This window comes from Poeciliopsis prolifica, unplaced genomic scaffold (assembly GCF_027474105.1).
Source record: "Poeciliopsis prolifica strain line A6 unplaced genomic scaffold, Auburn_PproV2 SCAFFOLD006, whole genome shotgun sequence".
NCBI lineage: Eukaryota > Metazoa > Chordata > Actinopteri > Cyprinodontiformes > Poeciliidae > Poeciliopsis > Poeciliopsis prolifica.
This window is the reverse complement of record NW_026562381.1, coordinates 8950609-8963677: the sequence shown is the minus strand read 5'-3', so window position 1 is coordinate 8963677 and position 13069 is coordinate 8950609. Positions and strand designations below refer to the sequence as shown.

Here is a 13069-nt window from a genome sequence, read left to right as displayed (position 1 = left end):
TTTTAGTCAGGGTACACAATGCAATTCATTTAAAATGCCTTGATCAGAACCTGGAACTGATACTTGGGATCAGACTAGAATATCACAAACAGATGGAAACAACAACAGTCAGGGAAAAAGATTTGCATGTCCATGTTCCTGGCCAGTGCTTTTGCATAACTTTTGCATACAGTGCTGAAGTGCAATTGTGGAAAAGACAAAGAAAAACCTGACAGAGTTTCAGTCAGTTCGGTTGGTTTCAAATTTGGTTTTCTTGTGAATTTGTCGCCGCTTTTGCAATTCTTCAAGGTTGTGTTATTAAATTTTTGATTATTTTCAAGTTATAACAGTTGCTTGTCTCTCCAAACCTGATATAAATGTTTTCAGAATCTAATAGATAATTACTCTGACTGTTTTATATGTTTTTTTTTGAAATAGTGCATTGGACTAAATGTTGTGGAGGTCTGCGACAACCCACACCTTATCTGCCCATAAACTCTACCATAATTTAATGAAGTATGATGAAAATTAGATTTTTTTTATCCCCCAGTGGACTGAAACAGGCATGTTTTTCTGTATGAAGGCCCTTCAGGAACCAAGCCAACACCTGGTTTTAATGTGCAAATGTCTTATTGTTTGAATCAGCACACACAATGAACATCTACTGATGCTGTAACATGATACATGAATAATCGTTCATAGAATTTGTTTTTTATATAAACCATTTGCCATCCAATTTTTGCATGCCTGAAAAACTAACAGTATGGCTGTGTCTGCTTACAAAGATCTGTATTTACCTCCAGGTGCATCCAAATAAGCTTAGCTCTGACATAAAGTGCAAATGACACAATTCTCAGTAATAGAACCCATTTGAATTTCCTTCTTTGGGGAGCATCTAAAGCTCAGAGGTTTGGAAATCCTGCTTGAGTATCAAATTCTACATGGTTCACTGCCCTCTTTGCATGGAAACACACAGACTTCATCCCACACGTTCATGCTCTCCCGTGGAAACCTTCTGGTTTTTTCCCAGTTCACACATACGGGGAAAAACACGAACAAACTGTGCAGGTCATGCACAGTTGCACACAGAGATGCACATGCACACCCAGAAGACGTGAGAACTATCTGTGGACCCAGTCATGCTTCACCCATGCAGAGGTGTTTGTTGGCTGTGGGAATTATCGTTGGCCATGGGGGCTTATTCCCCTGCCAGAAGACACTGTGCCATGAAATGAGTGATAACGGCACACACAGCTATGACTGGCTCGCACAGCAGCAGGACATGCAGAACCTGCCCGAGATGAAGGAGGGATGTGAAAATACGAACATAGATCATGCAGCTGAACTCAATCCCTTCCTCCCTCCCTCATTCTTTCTCCTAATGACGTCTGCATTTACGTTCCATTAGTTCTAAACAGCTAAACAGGATTGAGGAGGAAGCTCACTCAAAGAGGAGACCACATTTTCTGACGGAAGGCAAAAAGTTATTTGTTGCGATGTCAAGCTCAAAAATGGAATGTGCGTTGATTTAATAAGCCCAGATGGAAATTGATGAGACATGAGCAGAACTTTGAGTCATATGGGGCTTTATTTAATTCAAGTGATTACATTTATTGAATCAATATAATGTTGTAATCTATTGGAATAATTATGTTGTTTGTACAGAGAGGACTTTGAGGGCAATAAAAATATGTCTTAATTCACAATATTTTATATAGACGTGGTAAAAGTATAGATTTTCCCACAGGAAATACTGAGGGGTTTTCCTCAGTATACACCCCTGCTATAAAGATGATAGTAGGTATGTATAAACACATCAACTTGACAAGATGAGATGATACATGATTTTTGGCTCACAAGAAAGAGACAAGAATCTTGCATTATTTGGTGAAACTAAGGTTTGAGTTGATTTGTTTTTGCAAACACAGTCAGGAATTCATTTTAGGAACAGTATAAGAAAGAATTCATAATTACAAGATAATAATTTAGTCCAGGTTTGTTGAGTTCATGTAATGCATTTTTGTCTGAGTCTAAGATGGTTTTAATGGTCAAAATAACCTTTGAAAATCTCTATTCAATGTATCAGGTTCACATGCAGCCAGTTCAGACATTTTAGACTTTGAACTATAGATAAACATCTGCAGTCCAGATTTCTTAAAAGCAGAGAAACTTCCCTTTATTCTTCTGCCAAAGAAGTGTCTGAAGCAGATGATACCTTTAGCAGTGGTGATAGAAAAGCATGCGCAAGAACTGTAGAGTAATCCACTCAGGTAGATTGTGTCAAGATGTTATTTAGTTTTGGGAGATTTCACAAATAGAATAAAGGTGTCATGAATCACATCTTGTCTAAAATGAACTCTGATCAGGGAAGAATCATTCAAAGTCAAAAATATTTAATATTTTGGATGAAAAGTGGTTCAATGCAACCCAAAGTCTGTAATTTTGCCAATTACATCCTGATAGGCAAAACTCAGATATTGCTAAAAAGCAATATCATCATATCAAATACATCCAATGCAAGGCGTTCTTGCTGTGCTTTTGAATCAGTTGTATCATGTTTGTCACCATTTATTTTTTTCTTCATAGTATGGAAAATACTACAAATGATTTACAATTACTGAAGGCTTCTTCTAAGTTTGTGTTGTTAGATAGTCCAACTAGTGTGCAGCTTCTATCATTAACCTGTTATAAAATTTTCTAAATAAGCTGAAGAAGTTCCAGATAAGTACTGCAGAACCACTGAGGTTGACCAGATCTGGACATTTCTGAAGAATAAACAAAGTTTCAGCAGAAACACAAGGGGTTTTCCTGGTGGTTGGCGGGGTTTTCCCTGTATAAAGGAAATACTTTATACAAGGAATTCCTTAAAGAATGAGAATTTCTTAAAAAAAATTAAGAAAAGGAATGAGATCAGTGACATCATTGATGACAATGTGGAACTGGAAAATATTCTTGTTTGTACTTAACATGCAGATTGACAGCAGGTTTGTCAAACAGAAATTACATGTCAGGTTTCAATTTAAATATACCACATAGATACATTCTTACATCATCTCTGTAATTCTCACATCATCTCTCTAACCCTAACCCTAAAAAAACATTCACTGGCAAATTAGAGTCAGGGTAAGCAACCTTTTCCATTTTTAGGGAGATATTTTTAGAAATAAAACTCTCCTAGAGCCACAGAAAACATTTTTACATATGTACTCTACAAAATGTTTCATCATAAAACCTAAAAACATTTAAATAAAATTTACTTATATTTTCATTTTACATTAATTTTGTGAATTTTACATTAAAACCTACAGAAAACAACTTCTAAAATGACCATTTATTATTGTGTCTATAGTCAAAAGAAGATCCAGAGTGGAGGGACCAAAGTGCCACACTGGTTCTGGAGCCACCGTTTGCAGGATGTCTTCATCTGAGTTTTATTTTGGTATGGTCGTTATGATGCTTTTCTGTACATCTTGATAGTCTACCGTTTTTATGGCGTCACGGAGTGAGGCTGCACATCCTGAGGTATATATACTTTTCATTCGAAGACGGACATTTTCAAAGCCTCGGTAAACAAAACAAACATGGCTGTCATAAATCCTGCTGCGGCGAACATTTTAACAGCATTCAGGTGCAGTGATGCTCTTCCTTCCAGTACCACCTGGTATTTCAAAGGATTCTGCAGTCCCAACAAAACGCTGAACATACATCAGAATGGCTTTATGTCTGTCTGCAGTTTCACTGGTAAACATGAAAACTTCAAAATCACAGTCTTTGAGGCAAAGGGATTATTGTTTTCTTAATAATCCCTAATATTGTGAATTTTTCACCTTGATCTGAATCAACTTAAAGACTTGCTTGAAAAGGTTTTCAGGAGCAATAAAGTAAAAAAATATATATCTTTAAAACAATGTATGTCTTTCCTTTAGTGTTTTGATAATGGATGAAATCAACAGAAGCTGTTGTACAGTAACTTCATCAGAATGATTGTTTCATGTGCTGATCTGTGCGTGGTGATTTAATCAAAGTTGAGCATATTTTCTAAGCCCACTTTCTTTCCTCTGTTGTGTCTTGACTTCAAGGTTACTCCGTTTAAAAAGAAACAGAATTACTTCCAGCTGGAATGCACGTCTGAACAAAAGCTTCTTGCAAAACTCTTCTTATCAAAGAAAAGCAAACAATGAGAAACTTCTTTCATTACATTTCAATGTCTAAACACAGAGTATTCAGATAGTTGGTCTACTGTGACTTTAATGTGTTACACTGGAGAGAATATTTGATCCACGAATGAGTTCCTTCAGATTTTTATCATTTGAAGATCCAAGCTGTCTGAAGGGGTTGACTTAACATTTCTGAAATTCCTCTAAGCATTTTAAAATATGCTGTTTAACTGCAGGAACATAAGTTTCTTTAACTGTGACTTTATATCTTCTGATCATGGTAGCTAGGACTGAGACACAGAATTTTCATGTTTTTTTTATGAACCAAAATAAAAGATAGCCAATTAGTGTGACTATACACGAAAGAAAAATGTGTATGACTCTTGAACATTTTCACATTGCCAACATTAACTTCAATGTATTTTGGGAAGATTCTATAAAAATAGTTTCAATAGTGTGGCAAATGCTTCATTGAATTGCAGCTGAATTTTAGATTTAACTCTGAATGGAGAAAATCTGTAACCATCAGTTTCTGAAACCTTCACTAGATGAAGGTCTGGACTCTGACTAGTCCATTGTAAAACATATAGACTTTGTTTTACAATGGACATACTTATGAAATCTAGACTATTACAGTTTAGATCACAATCCTTCAAATAATACGTCATTATCCTTCAAATTCATAACTGCGTCCTTCATTAAAGCCATAGATTTTTTTGTGGATTATACCTCAAAATAATTTGCAGAAAACTCACCTATTTATGGATTTTTTCATAGAATATATTCAGAATATTCACTGAAAATGCAGAAGCTGAAATAGATATGCACTTGCTGATTTGCTGTAACCCCAAAGACTGAAAATCAGTAAGACTGAAGATATTATTCACAATGTGAGTGCTAAGACAATTTTGCTGTCCATGTTAATGTATATTTTGCTAAATTTTGTGTGTCAATTCTTAAAATAAGCAATTGAAATGTTTTAAATAAATATTAAGTACTAGCTGTTGCCCATTCCTTGCTGTTCTTTGTTTTGGCATATCACATAAATTAACAGTAAAATACCTTGAAGTTTTTGTTTGCAACTCATTAAAATATAAAAAAAAAAGTTGAAGGGATGTGATATTCTTGTATGGCACCATATGTTAAATCAGTGCTGCTGATCTTATTCAGTAGATTAAGTAAAAATGATCTGCAATGTGTGCAAATTGAGAAAGGAAGATAAAATTTATTTTTCAACAAGCAAGGACAACAATTTGTAAACAAGCTGACTATCCATGATACTTGATAAATGGCTTTAAAAGAGCATGCTAAACAATTCCTTTAGAAACACAATCAGACCTGTGATGACTGCTAAAATATCCCCCTGTGTGCCAGCAATTTAGATACTTAATGCACAACCAGCTCAATCTGAAGCTAACAAGTGGCCACAGTTTGAATGTTCCCGTTTCAGTTTGGGGCAAATAAAAACAGAATGGGTGCATGTGTTAATTCTACCGTGCTTCACACATTGACTTCGACAAACAATCTATTCCAATTAAAGCTGCAGCCCAGGAGACTGCACAAGGAGGCTGAGCTCCATCGGATCACATCAGCCTTTGAAAAAGTCCAGAATGGCTGATTGTGGTCAGGAGGAAAACGGGCCTCTTCAGGAACAACGAGTGTGGGCTGGCAGCCGGTGAAGGGAAGAGGAGGAGGTGGAGGCCGACTGGCTCCAAACAAGTCCAGAAACTTCTACGGCAAATTACATTACAGCAGAGGTATTGGAGGAGAGGGAGGCGCCGGGAGGAGGGCAAAGCCATTAATCCTGGTTGTTGCTTGAGTTTACTGCTCTTAGTGCATGCGTGTGAGGAGACAAATTAATTATGTGGCTGAGATTAATTAGGTGATGTGGGAGGAAATCTGTGACTGTAAAACTTTAGAGGGCTGCACAGCTGACTAGACTAATGGGGCGTTCATGAACTCTTAATAGATGCCTCTCTTACGTAGATAGTGTATAATCAGAGCAAGGAAAGGGAGACAGCAGCATCGACAGGAAACTTATTTTAACATCAGAGAGGCTCTGCAGGTGTTTATAAAGCAGGCTTTAGAATATATCTACATACCGGTCTATAATTAATGTTTTATGCAAGGGATCAAATGATTACTTTAAAGAGATGATGCTGCTTTCACTTACTGCAACAGTTTAGGGAAATTGACTTAAACATTCAGGTAGAAAGCTTTACATTTCTGTCAGATCTCCAAGGGCCTTGAAGGCTCTTGGTTTGTTTTAAGCTTACAATTTTTTAAAAGGTAAGAAACTGTGCAAGTGTACAACTATCACCCCAAAGAAAAACACAGCTGTGTCCCATTGCAACTTTAAAACTTTAATACCAATAATAAAAGTTCAGTAAAGAGTAGCTCAAAATTATTCTCATGTAAGAGTAGCACAACTATTGCATAATTTTGCCCAAAGAAATGTAGACATCCAAACTATTACGTAAGAGGGAAAAAAAAATAAAATTAGGGTTTTAAATTGTTCATTTTACCTGCAAATCTGAGCTCTATGATGCCTCCAAGGGTGCTGGGAGAAATGAGGGAAGTGATGAGATAATTCATCAATCAGAGAAGTAAAGAAAATTTCTAACTGGTGAAAATCTTTGGACTGAATCTGATATATTACTGTGCAATATTAATTTCAGTGGAGAGCAAAAACAGTTTCACACGCAAAGTTTTTCTCTTTTGAAATGAACGTTAACAAGCAGAAAAGCAGACTTTTTGTGAGCTTCTCTGCCTTCTTGTGCCTTGTTAGCACATTAAGGGTTCATACTCAGACTTCACAGATCTTTGAGCTGTTAACATCTTCACCAAACTGTGAATTCAACCTTTAAACTTCCCACTTTAAACATTTTACAAAGCATTTCAAAGTGAGCCAGAAATCAACCATTAAAAAGGATAACTCTGAAATGATTTCACTCAAGTAAAAGATTTGCTTTTCTTCTTTCCTCTGCAATTAATCATGTCAGGCAACCTGAGGTTTATGTGGTGTCTCTTTCTTGTAATCTCTGGTTTTATTCAGCAGAGCCACTGAGATGCATCACTGATGCTTGCAGAACAAATGGAACATTTGGGGAAAAAAAAATTAACCATGAATTGCCACTTTTGTTTTAGATGATTTTGCAAATGTCTTTGAGTATATTTTACATTCTATTTATTTCAGTAGTTCACTTTAAAAATTGAACCAAATACATAATATAAACTCCTCACACAATATTTGTCAAGTGATTATTTCTGTGAATTCTGGGGTTATGGCTTTATGAAAACTTTTGAATATCACATTAAACTAATTAAAAATTATATGACTATTATATTCTGTGGCTAACACAATCACGAGGATTACTGCTTGACAGATGCCCAACAGATTGTCACTGACATCCTCCACAAGAAGGTCAAAGCAAAGTAGATCATTGAAAAAGAAAGTAGTTGTGCTGTATCTAAGTGTATTAATGGAAAATTAAAAGAAGGGAAACAGGACACACACACAACAAGGATACAAAGTTAGCTGCAGTTTCAAGAGCACTGAGAAACATAATCAAGAGCAAAAGGCATTGGCTTTCCTCAGGCCTCCACATACAAATATATTCAATACTACCAATGTTTCTTTCTTTATGATGGCTATTTCTGATTAACTTAGATTTGAGGTTTTGTGTTTCTTTCTGCACAAACACTTTTAGACCTACGAAATGAACTGTATAAATCAGGTTTTATGTGCTTATTGTAAGTGTCTCATATAACAAGGACACCATCAAAGGCATTTCTCTCATACAAATGAGAAATGAGCCTGGATTGCAGCTCAGTGGTCCAAAGACCTCTTTACAGGTGACAGGAACTTTTATATTTTGTTTGAAAGTCAACATTGCTGAGTCTGTGGGAAGAAGCACAAATCCAAGTTGTTTGAGGTCAGTGGAGAGGTTTTCTCAGCTCGTCCTGACTTGAGGACACTGCTGGTGTTGGTCCACAGTGTTTTCTCAATTTAAAAGTGATGTAGTCATCTATTATAGGACATTAAAATGAAAAAACTTTATAAGCAACATTGCAATGTCAAAATAAAGTGAATTAATGAAAAGTTTAAATCTGGACTGAAATTAAAGATGTTCTACTTGTTGCAAATCAAAGGCAACTTTAAACTATTCAGTTTTAGCCTTGATTTAAAAGATCTCAGTATTTCAGCAATTTTGACATTTTCCAGAGTAAAGGAACATAAAAACTGAACGCTGGTTCTGATTCTGGTGATACAGAATAGAGCTGAACAATCAGACCAGACCAATGGTTTGGAAGGCTGATACAATGACTCCAGATCTTTTGGTGATTTATAAACTAACAAAAGTATTTTAAAGCCTATTCTCTGAGCGAGAAAGAGTAAGGACTTTAAAACTTGGGTTATGTGCTCCCTCTAGTTTGAGTGAGAACATAAACAGCTTTTTAGGCAGCTGTGTGAAGACACTGTTAAATATTTGCCACAATTTTTTCATCTAAGTGGCTCAGCAAAATATTGAGGGCATGTACTGTAAAGACTACTGACAAATCCAATATTTTAATTGTATAATATTTTGTTCTAAAACTCCAATGTAATTTTAACATTTTTGGAGAAATTTTAATTTTTTGATTTTATTACGTGTAATCCATAATCATCAAAACTAAGAAATTAACTCTTGGAATATATCTGTTCTCAAAAAAATTATAATTATTGCAATAGATCAACTTCTGATGGCATTCTAATTTATTTAAACACATCTACAGAAAGGAGCAAACTGAACAAAATAGAGCATCATCAGTTGAAGCTTAGCATGAATGCAATTCATTCATCTTCTTCCTAAATGGTAGTTATTGCAGGCTGTAGTATGGAGGGAAAATGAATTTATCTAGATATTTCATCAGTCTTACTTTGACCCAGGGGAAGGTGACACTAACATTGCTTCTGTTTTGCTCCTTACTTTTCAAAAGCAGCTGGATTCCAGTACATTCCTCCAGATCTGGCCACCAGCAATGACCCCATCTTGAAAATAAATTATGTTCATTTTGTTGTTTTCCCCATGCAGGCCAGATGACGCACATTTTAGAGATCCTTGATAATCTAAGATCAACCCCGGCCCCTCAAGATCTCTATTTACCTTCTCCGCCTCTCTGCCTGCAGAAAAACAGGTTTTACGCCAAGGCCTCTCTGATTGGGTTACTCAATAATCTCTCCAAAGTGAACACATGCAAAGTGCAGAGAGAGCAGGAAGATATAATTCGCAATCTCTGAGGGCAAACGGAAAAGAAAAGGAATTCTTGTTTTGATGTGGATTTAAGGAGCAGCAAGCTTAGCGTCCTGTCTGAAGTCCTGGTATGCCTCCGAGTGCATCCGGGCCACGTCCAAATATCACAAAAACTTTTTGGAGCTGAGGTTTTGAAGCTTAATTTTTGCGGATCTGATTTGAATAAATAATGCCTTGCCTCTCTTGAAAACTAAGTAAGATGATTGCACCCTTGGGCATAAACAACTTCTCCTTTGATTTCTTTTTTTTGGGTTCAGATTGTGCTCAAATTTTACTTCACCTCTGTCCCCCAATCTTAATTCTCACATGCTATAATGGCAGATAATTAAGTTGTGTAAAGAAACTGCTCTGAAAGCATCTAATGAAGCATCAGACAACAGCTTATTAAACACGCACTAAAATCCAAATGTAGCTCTTCTGATAGCAGGCGGCCAAACAGAAAATCAACGATGACTCATTATCTGAGCGACAAAAGTTAATGTACAGTTTCCTAAATGCACGACAGGCCGACTAAAACACGCAAAATACAGCTATTATGCAAGTCACCAGGTGGAGAAATAATGACCCGAGTCATCTTACTAAAAGCAAAGAAAAACTGCACAGCGTAAAAATATGTAAAAAAAAAAAAAGAGAGAGAGAGAGAAGGAAAAAGCAGAAGACATGTAAAAAATAAAATAACATCTTTATTATAGTGTTAATTTCTCAGTTTTATAAAAATATTTACAGTTGAGTTATTGATAAGCAATATCTGGGTTCCATGTTTACATGACTGGCTCTTGCAAACAAAGTCAAGAAACTGATAAAAAAAAAAAAGAACAAATTATTGTTCAATATTTAGAGTGTGTGTCTCTAAAAAAATAGAGCAGCAATAAATTCCTTCAGAGCCTCATACACTTAGATATGAACAATGTTATCTCAGATAATGCGAAAGAAAAACGTCTGACAATAAAAAGCTGCTCAGTGCATATCTTTATGTAACATTACTGGCACCGTGTAAAACGAGTCTGCTGATACGAGCTGAGCAGAAGCTGGTCCACATTCCAGCACCGGGTGCCTGTTTGGAAAGGAAAACCAGCAGTCTGCCCTGATATTCACCTCACTGTTGGCCATTTCATACCTAATGTTTAAGGGGAACAAAACAGAGCCGACTGCAGCGCGTTTCATATCAAGTCAACATCCATTCATACCCACTTTTATAGTCCAATCAGTCTACTGTTAAGTCATTTTGTTTCAATGCTATAATAAAGAATTTTCACTAAAAGTTATTTTGGTTTCATTGGGCTTGTCGTGTTTTACAGGAGTTCATAGCCACAATCAGTGGAGGCGGTGGTAATTCTAAGTTAATGGATAATAATATACAGCTAAATGAATTGCTTTGTCTCCCTTATTAATGAAATCGTCTAACTACAACACATAAAGCACATCTGGATGAAATGGTTTGTTTACATGTTCAAAACGGAAAACGGAACAAACCGAATGGCAACATCTGGGAACAAAGTTAAAGTACAAGCAGGCGAGGGGTGGATAGACCCAGACTGCCTCCTTAACAAATATACTAGTAAAAAAATAAAATTTTGTTTAAATTTACATTTGCTTTTGTCCCTTCATTTATGTTGTTAGTGAGCTCATTATGCACAAACTCAAACATTTATTTCCAGTTAAATGTTCTTCCCACCAGCTCAAAGAACTTTTTGTTAGGTTGGTGGAAGAACTGGTAGAGTTTCTGCAGGATAGCAGGAGCTACATGAGGGTGTGCTCTGCCCTTTGAGTCGTGCAAACACCGCTCTCGCCCGTGATCCCTCAAACAGTAAAATCCTTTTGTTTTGTTGAAGTAAAAATTTGAAGCGTTTATCTGTGGCTCCAGCTTTAGGAATCTTTCCACTTTTTTCATCTCGGGTAAGGGGTCCTTGATTAGCCTGTCCCCATCCACGACGTGGATGCTCTCCAGTGGGAAGTACTGCAGCCAGTTCTGCATGTGAACATAGTACAGGCTGCGATTCAGAGCCTTGTACCCCAGGTTGATCTCTCCGTCCTTCACCAGCACCGATTCGATGGGCTGGTAGCGCTTGTGTTTCTGGAGGCGGTTGTAGAAGACCTGGGTGTAGTCCGAGAGCACCCGCTCCGTGGGGTCTCTGAGGATGAGCAGCAGCTTGATGTTGGGGTTCATCTGATAGATGCGTTTGGGGACCTTGGCAGAAGTGAAGTAGGCCGGCGTCTTTTCCACCGTCAGCTGTTCGGGGAAGGCGTAAGGCATCTGACTGAGGTACCAGGCCAAGCCTTTTTGAAAGTGACTCTCCCAGTCGAAAAAGTGAACTTCATTCTGAGCCGCCACCACGGCGCTGTGCAAACTGAGCATCTCGATGAGAGCCCTCGTGCCCCCCTTCCTCACGCCGATGATTATGATCTGAGGAAGCTGCTGCAGGGTCCCATTGGGGTGACTGGCGGTGCCATTGTCAGGGTCCAGCGAGGAGATGGGGGGCGAAGATGACCCCCCGTCCGCCAGGGGCCTGGACGGGAGCGGAGGGGACTGCATAGCGAACAGCAGCAGCCCGAGGAGCAGGGCTGCCATGACAGAGGTCCTGACCCTGGAAGATTTCAGCCTGGCGAATGGAGCAAAACTGTATGCCACATTGAAAGAGCAGCAGGCTGAAGACAAAGGTCTGAGTGAAGGAAAGGTTGTTGTTCTCCCCCTGCAGCTGCAACTGGAAGGAAACAGCTGGATTTAGCGTACAGCAGGTGGACATGAGAAAACCTTGATAGCCTCAAAGTCCACATGTTCAAGGAAGTGAATAGACTTTAACTCTGTTAAATGATGAATGATGAATGTTTAACAAGGATTCCCTGTTCTTTACCTCAATATTATGCTCACTATGAAGGGATACTAAATACCATTTCATCCAAGTGTCTATTAATGTTATAGAGTCTCCCTACCAATAAAATAAAGAATGCTGATAATACAACAACAACATATAAATTAAGAGGCCAATAACAGAAGCAGGTTGGTGGAAATATTTGATATTAGCAATTAGAACAGAAATCACATTTTTACTACAAACATACAGGACGCTTTATCTTCCCCATCACGTTCTAACGCACCGATCAACAAATCCTGCTTTACCTTTCAGACTATAATCCTCCAATCGACATAGATCTTATTTCCGTCCGTTTGAGTCTCTGCTGGCAGAACCAAGGCTTTACGATCCAGCTCCGTTCCGCTGAAGCTCCAGCGCGCAAAGAGAGAAAACTCCGATCTGGACAGAACTTCACCGGAGCGCGTCCGCTCTGTCTGCTCAGCTTCAGACGGTCCTCCCCGGTTTTTCACTCTCAGAAACTGTCAGCTAGCCCACGCCCACACTACGCCCTCGGGACCACTCCCCCTTCCGACACACGCCGTGGAAGTGTTGGGAGGTATTAAACAGGAAGGATCACGCTGCTGGTACGTGAGAAAGCAGGGGCGATTCCAGGAATTTGTGGCAAGGGGGCCCCAGAGGGGGACCTCTAATAATTGTGGAGGTGCTTGTAGCATGTGTTTTTGTAAACATCAATACCTGGCATATGTCTACAATGTTGTGTAAAAAGATAAATTACAACAAAATTGTATTTCCATTTCACATATTTCTGCTGATTTTGACTTTGTGT

General features: G+C 38.0%; 1 protein-coding gene across 1 annotated transcript; it reads right to left on the bottom strand.

Annotated features, from left to right (window-relative positions):
- Positions 1-10093: 10093 nt before the first annotated feature.
- hs3st1 (heparan sulfate (glucosamine) 3-O-sulfotransferase 1) lies at positions 10094-12753 on the bottom strand. The gene is made up of 2 exons (XM_055031126.1): positions 12549-12753; positions 10094-12132 (listed from the first exon to the last, which is right to left on the bottom strand). The coding sequence occupies exon 2, from the start codon at positions 11997-11999 to the stop codon at positions 11079-11081; it is 921 nt and encodes a 306-aa protein (XP_054887101.1). The 5' UTR covers positions 12000-12132; positions 12549-12753; the 3' UTR covers positions 10094-11078.
- Positions 12754-13069: the final 316 nt, after the last annotated feature.

What these genes read in the sequence shown, in the direction of transcription:
- hs3st1 (XM_055031126.1), bottom strand. Translation starts at nt 11,999, where the DNA reads ATGGCAGCCCTGCTCCTCGGGCTGCTGCTGTTCGCTATGCAGTCCCCT.